Source organism: Aspergillus saccharolyticus (genome assembly GCF_003184585.1).
Source record: "Aspergillus saccharolyticus JOP 1030-1 unplaced genomic scaffold BP01scaffold_15, whole genome shotgun sequence".
NCBI lineage: Eukaryota > Fungi > Ascomycota > Eurotiomycetes > Eurotiales > Aspergillaceae > Aspergillus > Aspergillus saccharolyticus.
This window is the reverse complement of record NW_020290625.1, coordinates 139168-157709: the sequence shown is the minus strand read 5'-3', so window position 1 is coordinate 157709 and position 18542 is coordinate 139168. Positions and strand designations below refer to the sequence as shown.

At 52.0% G+C, this 18542-nt stretch overlaps 5 protein-coding genes across 5 annotated transcripts; 1 reads left to right on the top strand and 4 right to left on the bottom strand.

Moving 5' to 3' along the window:
* Positions 1-287: 287 nt before the first annotated feature.
* Positions 288-4095, bottom strand: BP01DRAFT_382700 (DEAD/DEAH box helicase; the record flags this gene model as incomplete). The annotated part of the gene is made up of 2 exons (XM_025577387.1): positions 288-2992; positions 3069-4095. The coding sequence occupies 2 exons, from the start codon at positions 4093-4095 to the stop codon at positions 288-290; spliced, it is 3732 nt and encodes a 1243-aa protein (XP_025431237.1).
* Positions 4096-5096: 1001 nt separating this feature from the next.
* Positions 5097-7333, bottom strand: BP01DRAFT_296643 (putative HMG box transcriptional regulator; the record flags this gene model as incomplete). The annotated part of the gene is made up of 3 exons (XM_025571853.1): positions 5097-6593; positions 6657-6802; positions 6886-7333. The coding sequence occupies 3 exons, from the start codon at positions 7331-7333 to the stop codon at positions 5097-5099; spliced, it is 2091 nt and encodes a 696-aa protein (XP_025431236.1).
* Positions 7334-10377: 3044 nt separating this feature from the next.
* BP01DRAFT_365730 (uncharacterized protein) lies at positions 10378-11584 on the bottom strand (the record flags this gene model as incomplete). Its single annotated transcript, XM_025576373.1, has 3 exons — positions 10378-10462; positions 10529-11262; positions 11342-11584. 3 exons carry the CDS (start codon positions 11582-11584, stop codon positions 10378-10380), a joined length of 1062 nt encoding a protein of 353 aa, XP_025431235.1.
* A 2043-nt stretch (positions 11585-13627) lies between these two features.
* On the top strand, positions 13628-15085 carry BP01DRAFT_356721 (40S ribosomal protein eS6). The gene is made up of 6 exons (XM_025575024.1): positions 13628-13789; positions 13958-14030; positions 14195-14215; positions 14288-14386; positions 14460-14778; positions 14856-15085. The coding sequence occupies exons 1-6, from the start codon at positions 13685-13687 to the stop codon at positions 14950-14952; spliced, it is 714 nt and encodes a 237-aa protein (XP_025431234.1). The 5' UTR covers positions 13628-13684; the 3' UTR covers positions 14953-15085.
* A 1766-nt stretch (positions 15086-16851) lies between these two features.
* On the bottom strand, positions 16852-18393 carry BP01DRAFT_46853 (ribose-phosphate diphosphokinase). The gene is made up of 4 exons (XM_025579884.1): positions 18119-18393; positions 17953-18044; positions 17499-17871; positions 16852-17438 (listed from the first exon to the last, which is right to left on the bottom strand). Exons 1-4 carry the CDS (start codon positions 18187-18189, stop codon positions 17012-17014), a joined length of 963 nt encoding a protein of 320 aa, XP_025431233.1. The 5' UTR covers positions 18190-18393; the 3' UTR covers positions 16852-17011.
* Between the last annotated feature and the right edge of the window lie 149 nt (positions 18394-18542).

Genomic DNA, 18542 nt, shown 5'->3' with positions numbered 1-18542 from the left:
AGCTGAGGTGGGGCTGATTGCATCGTCTCTTATCGGCAAGTTGGTTATCGCTTTCGCACAGACTCTCTTTGTACTCCATGATTTACCCAGTACAAGTACATCCGTATGCATGCATCAATGTAAGCTGCATACATAGATTGTGAATTGTTATACAATGTACTGAACAGCTTATCCCTGTCTGTACCATCATACACTTAGAACAGTACACCCCAAGTTCGCGCGCTCATATCCAGATCGACTGTTACTACTATACTGTGTACAACCACACCACCGACTTTTTGTCCTTCCTATCTTCCGATCACTGGCAGACTTGGACTCCCGCGACTACTCGATGATTCCCCCGCCTGTGCCATAGGTCTCGGCGACTTGGAACTGCGCGGGGGCGTCATGAGGATTCCCTGTGCCGACACAAACCCCAAGCTAGGCGCCGAGGTCCGCCGCCGTTTGGGCGTGACGATGTCCGGCCCGGAGGAATTACTCTCGCTGAGGCGCACCGGCACGAGACGCGCGCGCTTCCTCCGCGGCAGTGCCGGCGGTGTTTGCGGAGCCGAAGACCCCGCCCCCGCCATCTCCACGCTCGCGAGGTCCTCATCATCGGCGATCGCGAGCTTATGTCGGTCAAAGAATCCTGCAGGGTGCTTGAGGTACGCCAGCCGCGTGCTGGATGGCTCGGAGTCTGCCATGGGGATGAAGCGCTCATTCTGGATGATTGAGCTCATGGTGCTATCGTCCAGCAGGTCGCGCTCGGCATGCTGGATCTCGCTGTCACTCATGGCTTTTCGCCGTCGCAGCATCTTATCCTCAAGCGTGTCCTTCAGGACGAGGGTCTCGACGAAGACAGGGCGTGTCTGTCCGATGCGGTGCGCGCGCTTGATCGCCTGACTCTCAACGTTGGGCTGCCAGATGGGATTGACGATGTAGACGCGCGAGGCGTGGGCGATATGCAGCCCATGCGAGGCCTGCCGGAGGTCCATGAGCAGGACGCGCACCTCATCAGATTCGCGAAACAAGGTCAAATACTCGGCTCGGGTGTCGGGTCGGAGCGTCTGTGCGTAGATCCGAAAATCAATTCCGAGCAGCTCGATTCCCTCTGCAATCCAGTATGCTGTGTTAGGATTCTCGTAAAACACAATGATCTTCTCCGTCTCATGGTACTCGGAGATCTGGTCCAGAAGGTATGTCAGCTTGGCTGAGGCGGTGGCGACAAGCTTTGTTTGCGCGAGTGGGGAGTCCGGCGGCAAACTCTTCACCAGTCCCTTCTTGTAAGTCTTCTTCGGGGATTTGCTCTTGACAGGTTTGTCCGGTGTGGTCTTCCTCGTCTCGGCGGTATCGCCCTCGTTACCGGCCAGTCTGAGTTCACGACGCACTCTGATACCTGCCCCAGCAAGCCCGTCGGCCGGGTCAGCCGAGTTCAATTGTTTGGTGACGAACCGCTGCGCGTGATGCGCTTGCGTGATGCCAATCAGTAGAGGCTCGTCCTCGGTGCTTGCACTATCAAGAGCCCACATGCTTCGAGCATGAGAAGGGAAATGCTCGACGAAGACCCCGAGTTCGTGCATATGCTTGAATGCCTGCCAGCTGCTACAAGCCTGAGCCTGTTCTGCAATGCGAATGCCTTCTTGTAACATCTCAAGATCGTCTGAGGTCATCTTGTCACGGTTCTTTTCCAGGTACTTCAAAGCATTGTCGATCGTACTCGAGAGGCCCCCATCTGACCCAGCCCACCAGAACCCCGCCTGGCGAAGATTGCTGATAACTTGGCCCAGGTGCTTCCGATTGCGAGGGTGGAACATGTAATCTTGGTCCTTCCGTTCCGACGTGATTGCGTTGACGGCCAAGATGAACAGAAAGTAATTTAGACTCATCTTGTCATAGAACGTCGGCTCCAAGTGCACGACACGGTTGTGAAGCCTCGGGAGAGTGATTTCCTTGTGGATGACATCCAACCGGTGACGGACAACGAGGCTCTGCAGGGTCGCTCGGAGCGAAGGGGCTTTTCGTCGTTTGTCCCCAGGGCCCACCGGGGTCATGTAGGTCACCCAGCTGGCCTCGTCGTCTGTTCGATTCCGAGAATTCGACCAGGGCTTCAGCTCAAGAAAGTCGATCACGATCCGACGCAACTTCTCCATGTCCTTGAGCTCGGTGTCCCAGGCTTTGCCGGTCTTCTTCCGACCTTTCAGCACAGCTGTTGTGGCCTCGGTCAAGTCAGTATCGCTGGTATGGGTCTCCTGTGAAGCCAGGCTGACCTCCACTCCATACAGCCCACTTGATGGGGTTCCAGACACAACCCATCGCCGCTCAATACGTAGCTGCTTGAGTATGTGGTTCATGTTCGACCGATGACCACTACCCGCAGCGTTGTGGCCCTCGTCGACGATGATTCGTAGCCAGTGAATCTTGGTCAAGGGAGACGTCTGAGATTCAGGAAGATGCCGAGTCAGATGGGCCGCTTCACCAGCCTCCTTCTCAAAGCGCACCTTCGAGAATAAGATGATGTCATATTGCAACAGCTCATCGGGCGCGGGAAGCTGGTCACTGTTGTTCCGTAAGGTAAGTACCTTGAGGCCTTGAGTATGGGTTTCGATCTCCTTTTCCCAGTGGTTGACCAGGTTCGGTGGGGCAATGATCAAGGTGCCAGAAGAGAGACGAAGCTTTTGAGGGGGCGGCCGTGGATAAGGTACACCGCTGCGCCCTCCATGCCTAGCTGGAGGGGGAGGTATAGTATATGAGCCACTATTCCTCTCACATGCTTGGATACACCTGTGGTATACGGTGCCGTAATGGCTGAGCTCGTCAAAATGGGTTTTCCACGGCAGCGAAAACCGGCCTGCAACGGCGGCGGCCATCTCGACCAGACTTCCGGTTGTCTTCCGGACTGGGGGGACTAGTTCCTGGTATTCCAAAGGAATCTCTGGAAAATGTCCGCGCGTTGCCAAGATCACAGCAAGACTTATCAAGGTCTTGCCACAACCCATGGTTTCCGCCAGGATTCCTAGGAGAGAGAGAGAGAGAGAGCGTCAGCGCTGTTGTCGTTCGAGGATCCAAAACAGACACAGGAGAGAACAAACCTCCACAAGCCTCTGAATACATCCGTTTCTCGCGCACAATCCGTCCCTCCTCCTTGTCATAGTAATACTCCTCACCCGTGGGACTTCTGCGGACCTCAAGGCGAGGATCCAGCATCTGCGCTGGCTGAGCTTCGCGCTGCACCATCATGGCAGCCGAACGACGCTGGTAGGGATACAACGGCGTCTTGAGCCCCAGGACCCCCGAATACTCCTGTCCGGGACCCCCCGCTTCCTCGTGTTCTGTACCAGCCAACGCCAACGCCGACGCCGGCACCGCAAGTAGCTGCTCCATCGCCCTCCTGGCGTACAGGTTATTCCTGACTGCATCCGCACGAGGTGCGGGATCCTGCAGTGTGTTGAAAATGTACCAAAGCGACTCCTCGTCGTCTTCACCTCCTTCTTCCATCTTCCCGTGCTGCAAAGAACCCTTCCGGGCTGATGGGCCCCAGGTATTCCAATCCACGTTGAACTGGCCCATCCACGTCTCGACCGAGCGATCAATCCTCTCCATGACCACCTTCAGCGCGCGACGCAACGCCATATTGGAGCGGGGGAGGAACTTGCGCCCCACGTCGTCCGGCAGCACATAGACCCGCACCCCGCACCACGACGAATGTTCTTCCTGATATGTGAAACTGATCGTCCGGATCCACTGGTGACTCTCCAAGTTAGCGACCTGGGAAGCCGGGTATCCGTCTGCTTCCCCTGCGACCGCTGCACCCTCCGTCGTCGTGGCCGCTAACTCCTCAACTCCTCCATAGACCAGGTTGCGCTTGCGCAAAACTCCGACGGCAATGTACGAGTCGAAGGAGATGTTCAGTCCTCCTTCTTCTGCTTCTTCCCCGTGTCTTTCTGATGCCGGAGGTGCCACGAAAGGCGTATCAATCGCGACGATGCTCCGGGGTGCGAGGCATTCGGACTGGGGCGTTGCGGGGGTCGGCGATGAGGCCGGCGAGTCGACGGATGATTCTAGCCCCGGGAAGACGTCATTGGCGGACAGGGCTTCCTGATCGGATTCGATGGTCATGGTCTCATTCTTGATTCCGGAGCGATGTGATGAGGACTGTATGTATGCCACCAAAAAAAAAGATACCCCTGTTCCCCCACCGGTGGGGGAGGGAGTGGAAGCGAATGGTAAGCGACCACTTCATCTTCAATAGTTCTGACGTTCCACGCAGGATAAAAGTTGAATGATTGAGACTGGCTAGACATACCTGGCAGTTCGGGGTGCCCAGAGCAGGCAGGGAAGTCACATTGGTTAATTCGGTGGATCGTAACATGGTAGCTCAGATCACCCAGGCCGATTTTGACTAATAATCAAATCCGGAGCTAGAATGTCCCTTCGCAAGACAAGTGGTCGTGACTGTAGCGGATCCTGTTGTCATCTGGGCATAACACATACACACACAGCAAACCCTCAGAGTGTGGGAGAGTGAGTGGGCCACATCAGCCCCCTGCAGGTAAATGAAAGTGACTACAGAATAAGTAGTTACTAACTACGGAGTACTCCGCAGTAACCAACTGTGGCGTCGCGATCGAGACTCGGTGGGGGATTTGCCGATAAGCGCCACAATCGATTGGTGATAGTTGGATCCAGCACGTCACCGCCCTCTTCCATCGCCGGATAAGGTTATATTGGATTTACAGGGCACTGAGGCTCCGAGCTCCGCGCTGCCAGCCTGAGGCACCCGTGCCCACCACTTTCCGGTCTTACCCCTGATGAGAACATATTATATTCGCACACATAAACACATAATAACCAGGATATGAATATATTAGAGTATTTTTCAATTGTCCCCCGGACTTGACAAAACCTAGCCCCTTTCCTCGCTGAAAACAATTCAAACAACCGCCCAATCCGAAAGCGCCGTGCGATCCCGTGGTTATATATCGTATACAATAAGATGCCTATGAAGAGTCGGCATCAGGCGCTGGAAGTGAAAGATCTGGAAACACCAGAACAAACAAGAAAAAGGAAAAAAATCCTACATCAGGAATGAAACAATGAGCGAAAGGACTGCAGCACATTTACTGCGTAAGAAAATCCTCAATCTCGAAACTGACTCTTTTCATGATCTTTTCCTCCATCTCTCTAGAAGAGGACGCCGCACGCCGTACAACGACAGTGCGTGCATCCTGCAGGCGAATCTCCACGGGGTTACTACCGTACCGGTCCAGCTCTTCCTTGTCGCACTCGCGGATGTAAACTGTGATGTCGGGGCCTACGCAAGCACGCCACAGAGATGCCATCCACTGCCAATGGTCCAGCGGCGCATATGAGTCGCTAATCTGCACGGAACATGCAAATGCATCCGCCGTGGTCAGCTGGTACCGAGGAACAAGGGCAACGGGTACTCGGTGGGTGTTTGTGTTGGCTTCTGTGGAAGCCGCCGACGGAGACGCATCGCCTCCCGATGGTTTCGGTGAGCTGATTTGCATGTCGGCCGTTTTGGGACTTGTTGTTCGAGGTGACACGCCCGTGTGCTCCTCCTCCGTGGATTTAGCCTCGGACGAGGCCCGCGGGGGCTTTACAAAGTTAATGATTTTGTCTGAGATGCGGTGCCACTCGGAGATAATATTGAGGTAGTCCACCGTGGCATCTCCCATCTGCTCTGAGTCAGAGTAGCTCTTCCTGGGGTTGATATCCGGTCCCGTGAACGTGTAGGTCTGATATCTGCCTTCCTTCTGCAGAGTGTTGTTGAGATGATCCACCATGGTCTTGACCAGAGCCAGGTCCTGTCCGTCCACCGCAATAACGGCTCCTCGTGGTGGCATAGTGTTGCCGTGATATGGTGGTGCAAGCGGAGGCGATATCTTGGCAAGAACTTTGATCTTGTTGAGGAACGGAATTGTCATCACCGTGGCCTCGAGAGTGGACTCTTCGCGTGCGAAGGGCGTCATTGGGGTCATGACTCCCGACTGAGAGGGAGAGGTGGTGGTCTGCAATGGAGGGAGCTTCAGGCTTGGATCTGGCTGAGCGAAGTCTTTGGCGTTTCGGATGGGTCGTTGCGGTGGTGCCAATTGAAGAAATCCTCTAGTGTCCGAGACAGTCGAGTGAGGCGTATACGGGGAGATGGGGTAAGTTGAATCTGGACTTCGATCGCGCGGGATGTTGCTCTGGAGAGGAACTTGAGTGTTAAACCGGCGGCGCTTGTTATCTGGTGACCGACTGCCACTTTCTTCGAAATGACGCTGGTGAGGAGACTGAGACTCCGCAGTAGGCGCGATTCGAACCACGCTTGCTGGCCGATCCATGTCTTTCGACCGACCTTGGCTACTGCGCACGGTGACAGTCTCGATCCGGGGAGAGACCTCATTGAAGCCCGAGGTGCTGGGAGTAAAAGGAGGCGCGTCCGGTGATACGGGCGGGTTCATAACTCGGCCACCGCACCGGCTGCATACTGTGGAGCCGGGCGGGTTATGGCTGATGCCAGAGCTGGCGTTTCGGGAACTACCATCTCGGCCATAACGACGAGGCTGATATCTGTACTCCGGATACTGCTGCTGATGACGGGCTTTCTCTTCCTACAGCATCAATCACATCAACAAGGGACTGTTCAAGTCTACCAAGATACATGGTCAACTTACCTCGGCCAAAGCCTTCCATGTATCCTTGGTCTCCTGGGGCAGTTTTCTCCACTGCTCTCCGATGATCTTGGAGATTTCAGGGTTAGCAAGTCCCGGATGTTGCGCAACAACTGAAGCTTGCCAATGTTGACGGTACAAGATAAAGGCTGCGGTTGCATTTCGTCAGCTGGGCAGGGTAAGGGGATAATACTACAGGCACTGCTATCTTCCTGCGTGCAGCGCTACATACCATTTCGGGGGCGGGGAATTTTCGGGTCGGGCTGGCAGAGGCAGAAATTGGCTGCTGATTCCCGCGGGGTCGGAGCCACTGATTTGACCGGGCTTGATGACGAAGAGCGTTCTGACATGGAAGAGCGTTCGCGAAGAGGAATGGGCTTGGTGCCCATGAGAGTCGTTGGCTTTGCAGGCTCGAGGGAAGCTACACCTGCGACAGCCTTATTCATGGCCATCTTGTACCGATTGAAGGCCATGTGTGCGTGGGGTAGATTATCGGCATACCGGCGATGCCCCCCAAATGAAGTGGCATCGCGATGATGATGGTCCATCACAGGCATTTTCGAGTAACCGTCATTCATGATCTTATGATCGAGGAGACTACCAGTTGGTCGAGGTAGCGTGACCGGTGGAGGATCATATTGTAGAGCAGGGGGCATGGGGAGGACTCGATCAAAAGACATTTAAGAAGGTGCTGTAAAGGTGGGGGGGGGAGAGGTTAACCGATAGTCTCTTGAGCGAGCACAAGGAACAACGCGTGAAGTTGTGGGTGAATGTGGCTCGGCTGACGTGAAAGGACGGAACGACCGCTGAAAGAGAGAAGAAGGGAAGGTGGGGGGTGGGAAAGAATTATAGAGGATTGGATTGGGAATCAAGACGAAAAAAGGAAAAGAGGCGTAGTTTAAGCTGATGAAAGAAGGAGATGCACATATCAATCAGAAGGGCTGAGCAGGCGATGAAAAACGAATGACTTCTGCCTCGTGCTTAGGGAAGTAAGTAGCTGGATTGGCAACAACAACCCGGTGCTGCTCTCACGAATGATAATAGAAAGAATAGAGAAAGTAATAATGGCGGCGGTGATAATAATAATGATAATACTAATAATAATAATGATAATAAAAATAATAAAAATCAAATCAATAATAATGAAAATAATGAAAATAAGTAATGAGAAGAATAATACCAATAACGATGGGCAAGGGACTTGTGTTTTCCTTTTGTTTTTCTCTGGGCGTCAAGGGTAGGGTTGGTTTGCCTTTTTCTTTGCTTTATTGGTATGTTGTTTTTTTTTTCTTTCTTTCTTTCTCTCGCTCAATTTTCCAATTTCTTGAGGGAGGGAGAAACTTTTGACAAGGAAAGATAGGATGTTCCTATTCAAATCATACCTACCAAGAAGAGAAGCGCCGGGGAATAAAGCCGGAGGAGGAGGAGGAGGAGGAGGGAGGGAGGATTTTGGGTTTCTCAAGTGCTTTGTTATAAAGGTTGACTATCTTTGGGATCCCACCCCCCTCCCCTTCTCCCTCCTACGTCTTAAGGTCTTAGTCCACATGAAATCACCTAATTCTGGAACCGGGATTTCTTTGTCTGTCTCTGCCAGGGTAAGCCGAAGAGCCCGGCGTGAGTTAAGTGATCCCCACCCCAAGACAGGTCGTTGTTTCCTCCTCGAGGTCCCGAGATGAAACCCCACACACACACATCTTTCAGGTGGGATACGAATTGCCATACTACAAGGCATAGTTACTACTACGATAGAAGGTAGAAGGGGGTACCGTAGTTGGTAGTCGGTGGTGGTCGTGCGGTTGACATCATAAGGCGATGATTATGATAAGGAACGGAGTGGAAGCACACCCATTGCAAGGGAAGTAGTAATTGAACAAAGGAAGAAGATGGATGGATGGATGATAATAATGACGGTGTTGATTGTCCATCGGGGAGGAAAGATGGATGAAAGGGAAGGAGAGGGGAGGGGGGAACCGCACCATCAAACAGGATGGGGCCCAGTGATGACCTACTTACCAATTGCCCGATGATCTATGATGAAGGTGATAGTAAGGAAGAAGAGAAGGGAAGATACAGGTAAGTAAGTAGGCAAGCAGGCAGGCAGGAGGATGGAAGGGTATTGTTTTCAATATCCATTTCCTTTGTTCAGGTTGACTTCCGCATGCGTTGGACGGCTGGCAATCCGAGGCCAATCACCAGCCGTTGCAAGCCCCATTCATCCCCACCGCCAATGTGACACCCGGAGTTAGTGCAAGAGAAGAAGCTCAGCTGTATGTACAATTGATTGCCTCCTCCCACCACCCCCCCACCTCCCAAAAAGATGACAGAGGACTACTACTTAGGTTAGTGACCGACTCATGCTTGACAATGAAGTAGCAATCATTGAGAAGGATCCTTGGTTGTAGGCTGAGTTATGAACTGGAGAATACAACTTTGGATTCAAGATAACATCAGTTTCGAGTACTCCGTACTTCGTACTATAACTCACAGTAGTACAGTAGTGATAGTCTAGGCTACCGGTAGTCCCAGGTACCGGTACCTGGGCTTCGGGGCTAAGGAGCTAAACAGCCCAACAGACCAAGCGGAACTAGCGGTCTCGCATCCGAAAACTCGATCAGCTCCAGTCCAGTCCGTCTCTCTGCCTATTTTCCCCCCAGAGGAAACAGCTCGTGACTGATACTAGTTCCTTTGCTTGAGCTACGAGGTTCATCAGCTAGTGACTGATCGTCCCGAGACTTGTGTCTGACAGCCGCTCGCACCGCCTCTTTACGATTCAAACAAAGGGGCAGATAAGTATCATAAGTTTAAATCGGTCCACTTTGCACCTGAATGTACTGTACTTCTTAAACGAGATGCACCACACCAATCATGAATGGGAATGTCCTTTCCCCCTGCCAGCTCTTTTTCCCCCCCACTTCCCCAAGTCACATTATGTTGCCTTTCACAAAGAATCCTACTCAACTCCCTGAAAAATCACCTTTTCCCATCTTGCATCATTCTCAACGAACTTGAAGATCCAGACCTCTTCTAGGCCTTCGGGGAGGAGGTTGCTTCATTGATACGTTGAGGTTGCAGGGCCCAGTCTTTGGCTGGTTCCCCACCCCTGGCATCCCCCCTCCCTCCCTCTCTCCCTCTTTTTCTTCCTCCCCAAATTGCAAGTCATGTTACAATCATGATACAACAGCCATACGCCCCAAACTGAAGCAGACGTCACGGCCACTTAGGCCTGCCTGTCTTGCCTCTCTCGTGTCTCTGAATGAGACGTACCACCTCCCTAATCCCTGATTTAGATCTGAAGGCGTGCCTGAGACCACTGAACCCTGTTAAGATCCGGTTCAGCTGCGATGCCAACCGGACAACACTGGTCTCATCCGGGAGAATTCCACTTGGTGACGCCACAGGTCGCCCGCAAATCTCACTGAAGCATCGCCTGAACTGCGACGGTGCGCAGGCCCGATGAAAAGTTGAGCCCAAGACCTCCTAGTCGTCTTTCCGCCAGCGTCTGGTACTTCCGGGAACTGGCCAGTGTTCGCGGGTTATCGTCTACAGGTCAGTCACTCGCTGCAGGGCGATTTACGATCAGGTGGCACGGCCAGGATCCCATCAAAGGGGTTTTTTTGAAACAGTTCTTTGTATGCGATTTTTATCTTTTTTTTTTCTTCGGTCTGTCTCTCTTTTTCCATTTGTGTCTGGTAGGTTTTCTTTCCTTTTGTTCGTGTCAGAGGGTTCACTGGAGCCACATCTCCTGAATTCCGTGAAAGACTTCCATGCCCAACAGCCGGTGCGCGGAGGGTCCCAAGTGCATCTCGTTCCTGAGGGGGAAAATGGTCAGCCTTCCAGTCGAGTCAACAGCGCCAAGCATAATGCCTTGTTCTTACCAAAACAAAAACTTTTCGGGACGATCACACTGTTTCGTCTCTGATGTCACCATCCATTGCTGGCTGCTCTGGACGCAAGCGTCCTCTACGTTTTCCCAGCCAGGGTCTTCATTCTTGCCCAGGCCGTTTGTTTCCTCGATCCCCGCAACGAAAAGCTGCCAGTCGCGGATCTGGTCGGCAAGGAAGGCATTCGTATCGAACAGATAGATCGTTCCATTGCCCCATCCATCTGCTCTCTGTCGCAGGTGCTGATTCCAGTAGTCGGACATGCTGACGGCGTCTTTCTGTTTGGCCTTGTGCTGTTCAGCCTGGACCCGGAACGCAGGCAGGAAGGTCACATCCGGGGTCAAAGTCAGGATGAGTTTCAAATCGTTGTCACCCCAAAGCTCCGCCAGCAGATTGAGCTGATCCAGAATCACGTCCAGCGTGTGGTCGATCGATTGGGTCGCTTCTTTGTATGTCTTGCCCACAACATTCCACAGGTCCCACACGCCAAAGGAAAGGATGACAATGGTCCGGTTCTGACGGTTGCCGATCGCTTCTGCACTCATCGCCTGCATAGCTTCTGTCTCGGCTGCCAACCAATGGCTGACCTGGGCTTTCAGGTCGGCCAGGGGGGACTTGTATAGGTGGAGTAGAGAGCCCGACAACTCCGAGTTATCCACAACCGAGCCAATGTAATTTCCACTCAGAGACTTGGCGGTTTCGGCCAAATTCTCATGGTGACAGGAGAACTAGCAGGGAAAGAGGACGATTAGCCTGTCATACCCGAGTGGGATGCAAACCGATCTCATAGTACAGCACAGCACTTACCGAGGAGCAGAGCCATTCCGTCCAAACGGACCCTTGGATCTCAGCGGCATTGTTGTCACTCCAAGAATCGCCAAAGACCACTAACCGGCGATCGAATGACGCCGCGGGGCGAAGCTTGGCCGATGGCTCATCGTCGGCGACAACCCGGCGGTAATAGTGCTGAGAAGCTAGGAACGAGGCAGAAAGCAGGATACTGCATATCGCCAAGGCGCACACGGCGTGAAATTTGCTAAAGAGGCGCATGAGTACGGGACATCAAGGGCCGGGAACAAAGACACGGGCGGGCGAGTTTGCGACAAAGGGTTGATGAGGCTGGAGCGCGGAGAAGCCGATAGACAGACACACTTGAAAAGCGACCGGCCGACTGTCTTTGTTGCGGCGTGTTCCAGCCGACAAGGAGAGCCTGCGCGGTTTGGAATTTGAAAAGGAGATCGCACGGATTGTGCAGAAACCAAAAAAAGGCAAGAGTAATAGTAAAGTATGCTAGAGAAGAGTAGTAGAGAGAAGAGAAAGGCAGAAGGGAAAAGTGGTAAGTGGACAGTAAATCGCTCCCTCCAACAAAGCAAAGCCAGCCAGCCGGGACTTTTTCCTTCTTTTTTTCCCCTGATTTAATGGGGGCGACAAAGAGAAGACGTCGTTCTTTCCGGTAGTACCGCAGACGATAACTTAGCGTGGCGATAGACAGCGAGTCAACCCGGGTGAGAGTGGAGCAACCCAAGACTGGAGAACAATTTTGGTGAGAATGTCGGGGGAGGGGAGGGGAGGGGGAAAACGCGTGGAATTGAAAGGGGAAGAAGAAATAGAAGAAAAAGATGATGATGATGATGAAGAACAGTGTAAGAGAAAGCTTTGCCCCCCAGATTTCCCAAGGGATTGCTTTATTTTAGTCCTCAAGAGATCCTATTTTGAGAGGGGAGGGGGAGGGGGGTAAGAAACAGGCCGTGAGCAGACAACGATTTCAACCATACAACTCTATAACCATACTGTGTACTTCTTATTTTCTAACAGCATCATCTTTGTGGCTAAGGCTAGGTATGTGTTACTGCTGCCCGGTGGCCGCAATTAAGGCTATCAAATCATCTTCTAGTGGCCGCGCGGCGGGCTTCGGAACGGCAACCAGTCGCGTGCTTCTTTTCTCTTGGCCCGGCTGGAGGATTGCGTCAGTGAGCTGATTAACTACGGAATAGATATGAATAACTAGACTAACCGAACTAACTAACCGGAAATCGAAACATCCAACTTTTATGCATTGAGGCATCCATCCATGACTAGGTCGGTCTAGCCGGACCAAAAGTCTGGGGTTGACTCGATCAAGGTACCCAATTCTTCCATTGAGAAGGGTCCCCCCCCCCATGTGTGTATCACCTTACTATGGTACACTTCCTCTCATCGATCTGGTATGGATCATCCTGTGATCGATCGATATGCGGACTGCATGTCTGCACGACATCCCCCCCCGTCTCCCTCTAAAAGCCGCTATCTCGCAATAGTCCATCTTGACCGAAGCCCGATGACGAATTCGGGGAAATTGGTCGGTGGACAATCCACCAACAACGAAGCACAGAAGAAGAATAGATCACGGCAGAGCGCCTGGTGAGATCAATGCGTGTTCACATCGAAATGAAAAATAGGGTTAGGATTGATTGGTAGGCTACAGTACTTTGGCAGCAAGCATCTCTTTCGCCAAGGAGGTGGGGGATGAATGGAGGAAAAATGCTTGCTCCTCGCCGGTTCTGGGAAAGCAGACGAGCCGCATGATCAAGAGGCGGTTTGATTGGGACTGTGAAAATGATAATGGCTTAACTCACTATGTGCGCTGCTGCTGACTATAGTATATGCATTTGTACAAGTATGTTTGACATTGATGCGGAGAAAAGGCTTCGGTGTTGTTCATGGTATTGACTCGTATTTGACCCATGAGTGCATGTCAGACATGCGGGTATCGCCCACCCGTAGTATTGTATGCAGTGAAAAATATACTGTAGTATGGATCGGTGCTGGGTGGCTGTGAGGTGATGAGGCAGAACGAGGGCAGGAACATGTGGCTGGCAGACAGATCACGCGCCTGAATGCTGCCTGACGGCCTCAAGACCGGAATCGGAGGTCTCGATTTCTGCCCTCCCTATCAGGCATCAAAGAAGATCAGGTGCCATCGGCTGACATAAGAGCCCTACCGAGGACGCTAGCGCGGAACCGGCTAGTGGCATTAGTCATCCACCCACACAGGGAAATCTCGCTACACCACCAAAAAAATCCCACGAAGAACGAATCCCCGACGACCTGAACCTCATCGACCTGTCGACAAACCCGCGCCCTCCGTCTTGACCGCGCAGCCCCGTCAAGATGAAGCTCAACATCTCCTACCCGGCCAATGGGTCTCAGAAGATCATCGAAATCGATGATGAGCGCAAGCTCCGTCCCTTCATGGAGAAGCGCATGGGAACCGAAGTCAGCATTACCCTCTCCTCCCCTGTTTGAAATGGAAAAGACAAAAAAAGACGCGCTCGGAAATCATACACCAAAAGAACACACAAACCATTCAGAATCATGCACACGATCAACGACGGGAAATGGATGAACAGAAATGACTGATTGGGATGAATTTTGCAATCACAGGTTCCCGGCGACTCCCTCGGTGACGAATTCAAGGGCTACATCCTCAAGATCACCGGTGGTAACGACAAGCAAGGTACGGATTGGGCACGCCTTTGTACTTCGTCTTTCATCTGCTGCGCCGATATGAGTAAAATAGGACGTTGAAAGGGAGGGAGAGGGGGTTCCGGATGCGCGCAGCAGATTGAACGGACATTATACTTTGATGTCTCTAGAATTGAAGCTAACTCACCTTTCTAGGTTTCCCCATGAAGCAGGGTGGTATGTACCGACCGAGAAAGACGCTCAACCATAGCACACCAGACAGAAGACTTACCGATTCGCCTTGAACAGTTCTCCTTCCTACCCGTACCCGCCTCCTCCTCTCCGAGGGCCACAGCTGCTACCGCCCCCGCCGCACCGGTGAGCGCAAGCGCAAGAGTGTCCGTGGTGGTATGTTCTGCAGATCCGATCCCCTGAGGATATATATGAATAGGGGATGTTGACAAGCATTGTTTCTCCACAGCCATCACTGGTCAGGATCTCGCCGTCCTTGCCCTGAGCATTGTCAAGCAGGGTGAGGGTGAGCTTCCCGGTCTCACCGACACCGTTGTCCCCAAGCGCCTCGGCCCCAAGCGTGCCACCAAGATCCGTCGTTTCTTCGGTCTCGACAAGAAGGATGATGTCCGCCAGTTCGTCATCCGCCGTACCGTCACCCGTGAGGGCAAGGCCGACTACACCAAGGCCCCCAAGATCCAGCGTCTGGTCACTCCCCAGCGCCTCCAGCGCAAGCGCCAAAGGGTTGCCCTTAAGCGCCGCCGCGCTGAGGCTGCTCGCGAGGCTGCGTAAGTTTTCCAAAATCAATCGGAGTTCATTCGGACTCCCCCCCCCCAACGCAACTCCTTCTAACCTCTATCAACAGTAACGACTACGCCAAGCTCCTTGCTAGCCGTGTCCACGAGGAGAAGGCCAAGCGCGACGAGCTCCGCAAGCGCAGAGCCTCTTCGATGAGAAAGTAAATGTTTTTTTCGTCCACGGGGAATAATGGTCGGGTCTTTTGCCGTCTCTGTTCAAGTGCATGTCTAGAGACTGCAGGAGGGAAGATAGACTAGGAAGGAAATCTCAGCAACGGGAAGGGGGTTTCCTTTCCTCTTCTATTTTGTTGTCTCTTTTTTTGTCCTGTCTCCGCACTTTCGTAGCAGGAAACGACGTAGCTCACGACTTCCTTGAGGGAGAAAAAGGTTGGGGGACGGAGGAGATTATGGGCGTCTGCGGGACCAAGACTTTGGCGTGCCAATTTATTTGTTTTATCCAAAAAAATGGAAATGCAATATCCCAAACTTTTGACGGACATGAAGAAGGAAAAAAAAATGTTAAAAGGGGTTTTCTTTTTTTTTTATATATACCATGATTCATTTCTCGCCTTTTCTCCAGTCCCTGCATTTTTGGAGGTTAGGTTCCTGTTACTTTGCCGCTCCTTCGGGAGGAAACTGGCATAGATTAAAGGCAGGCTAGGCTTTCTTCCCGGATTCTACCTCGATATACTCAGTATGAGGAAAGAAGACTCCGACTCGTCACTGGCTGATTCTCAAAACGAAGTTCCCGATGTTCTGCTCCCATCAAGTGCCTGCCCCTCATCTGCACTGAGGCAAATGTATCTAGCTAGAGTATAATCAAAATCAACCATATAACTACAACCCAACAGCACTCAAGGTGGGTGGATGGACTTCGTCCAACATCTCCCAATTGAAACTCCTACTCAACATCTATGATACAATAAAATACTCAAGAAAGCATTGACATTGTCGAGTGTACTGTACGTAGTAGTAGTGCACACTGCAATGCAGAGTAGAGTTGTGGTTGGTGGTCTCCACCCAACGATCCAACACCCAAACCCGGGCGTCTGTCCCACACACCAACGAAGAAGAAAAAAAAAAAGCCCACCCAATTGCGGAGGCCAGACACCGAGGTCTGAACCCTTATCAATCAATCAATCAAATCAAATCGAGTCCAGTCCGTTTGGTATCCCCCCCCCTTCCTTTCTTACGGTGTCAGTATACCTACCTACCAATACTTCATTGATCACTGTTCTCCGTACTGTATTGTCCGTACACAACCAATTAGTCGTCCATCCAGTATTGAAAGTAGTACGAATCAATCTCCCCGTGGAGGTCGTTGTTGGTCTCTCAAACAGTGCGGTTCGTGAAATCCCCCACCCCCGGGGAATATGATCTGCAATGCAATAGCATGGAAACTGCGCTTTACACTGGTAATTGGTAGTGATGGTAGATGGAGACTGTGATAGGGACTATATATAATTGGAGTGGGGGCGGAAAGCCACGAAGAGAAAAGAGGAGTGATTCAATGCGTAAAGAGTCCTGAACTCCCTGTCTCTTTCGTGGTACGTAGAATCACCGTGCTGTGGAATGTCTCTCGTTCCCTGAAAAGAGACCTTGCTCCAGAACATGGCCACGGTATGTGTCCAAGTGAGCGGGACAGAGCTATCCATGAACACGTCCGGTTCACTCCACCCAACCAGAAAGCTCGAGGCCAGTTTCTATCAGATCCAATTCATATTTCATTTCGTTCATAAAGGGTACTTGGTAATCGAAGTTCTAATCGAGATAGTGCGAAACTCCGAGGGGTGTGGTAAATATATGTACATATGCTCTAATTGGAGTTGATAACAAAGCAACAAAAAGCCGGGCAAGGAAGAGACAAAGGCGACCTTGATTTCCCTTTTGAAATTTTTCCCCATCTCAATCCATTCCCATTCGTACCTCCGTCCATACGTCCATCCGTAGAAACCCCACCAAGCTCATATGTTTCATGCATCTTCAGAACTTCGAGATGCCGCGTTCAACGGTAAGAAAAAAGAAAACAGAATGTGAAATAGCAGCGGAGAAGTGATAAATCCCGCTCAATCCATAAGATCGTGAATCGAGAACTTCTAGTGAGAAGGTCATACAACCATCACCATTTCGAGGAAGGGCGTGGCCACGCCTTTGCGGAGAATATGACCGACGTGACATGCCACCTTGACCTTTGTCACTATCTAAAACCATTGGTGCAATGCCTTTAAGCCACGGCATGAGAAAACAAGAAGCTGACGGATTCACCGTTATGTGTACGTCTGCAGGCCTCGGCAAGGGTAGGGCTAATGTCGATAGTCTCGATCTTGTCGCACTGTTCCTTCTTTTCGGCGTGGGGGACGGTGTTGGTTACGACGACACGGCTGAGACAGCTGTTGTTGATGTTCTCGGTGGCCTTGCCGGAGAGGATGCCGTGAACAACGATGGCGTTGACCTCCTTGGCACCGTGCTGCATAACCGTATCAGCGGCCTTGACGAGGGTTCCGCAAGTGTCGGCCATATCATCAACGATGATAGCAATCTTGTCCTTCACGTTACCGACGAGAACCATGCGCGAGACCTCGTTGGGGCGGGGCCGTTCCTTGTGAATCAGGGCGAATTGCAGGTCAAGACGGTCGGCAATGGCAGTGGCACTGTCTGCCGTTAGAGATCTCATCCTCAAATCTCCTCTCTTGGATCCATCGAGTGCTTACCGCTTGGCACCACCAGCATCGGGACTGACAATGACGCAGTTGGTTACATCCAGATGTTCCCGAATCCACTTCAACATGCTCGGCTCGGCGTACAGATTATCGACGGGGACATTGAAGAAACCCTGAATCTGACTCGCGTGCAAGTCCATGGTGATGACATGGTTGCAGCCGGCCGTCTGAAGCATATTGGCCATGAGCTTAGCGGTGATCGGCGCACGGCTCTTATCTTTCTTATCTTGACGCGCATAGGGGAAGTTAGGGATGACGGCTGTGATACGTCTAGCGGAAGCAGTTTTGCAGGCGTTGATCATAATAAGCAATTCCATTAAGCCGTCGTTGATGTCGTTCGGGCGCGTCGATTGCAAGATGAAGACTGCAGACCCGATACTATATTAGCCCCGAGTCTTATCCCCACTGATGGAAGAGAACATTAGACGGGAGGGGGGAACAATACCATCCTCGTCTCGTACACTTTCACCGATCGTGACGCTGGTTTCCTGATTGGAGTATTGCAAGACCATGATCTTGGTCAATTCAATGCCAAGCCTGCCGGTCAAAAGCAACTTGTTAGCCCATGATATGCAGCAGGCCTGATCCGAGGCTCCTCCTAGAGCGCATACCGAGCAGCCACGAGGTTTGCAAGCTCAGGGTGACTGTTACCAGTCAAAAGCTTGATTGAATTGGTTGCCATTGTGAGTTGAGAAGGTGAAGTTTCGGGGCGGTTGCAAGGCACGGAAAGTGATGGAAAGGAGTCGCCGAGGCACGAGAGGCTTTCAGATGTCACGAAAATAGGACAGCTTCAGTAGGATTCAAGACAGAGCATGCCCAGAAGAGAGGAGAGGCCCATACACCGGAAGCACACAAGCGACTGAGGGAGTCGAAGTTGAGATCGAATGCCCCGCCGGCAGGTGACTTTTTCGCCCAGCAGAAAAAAATGCTATCCCGTGACCCCGGACCCACTTCCCCTCACCGCTTCCAGACTTCCGGCACCGGGGGAGGGATGAGTAATCAATCGGCTCTAGTTAACTAGTTAGTTCACTAGGT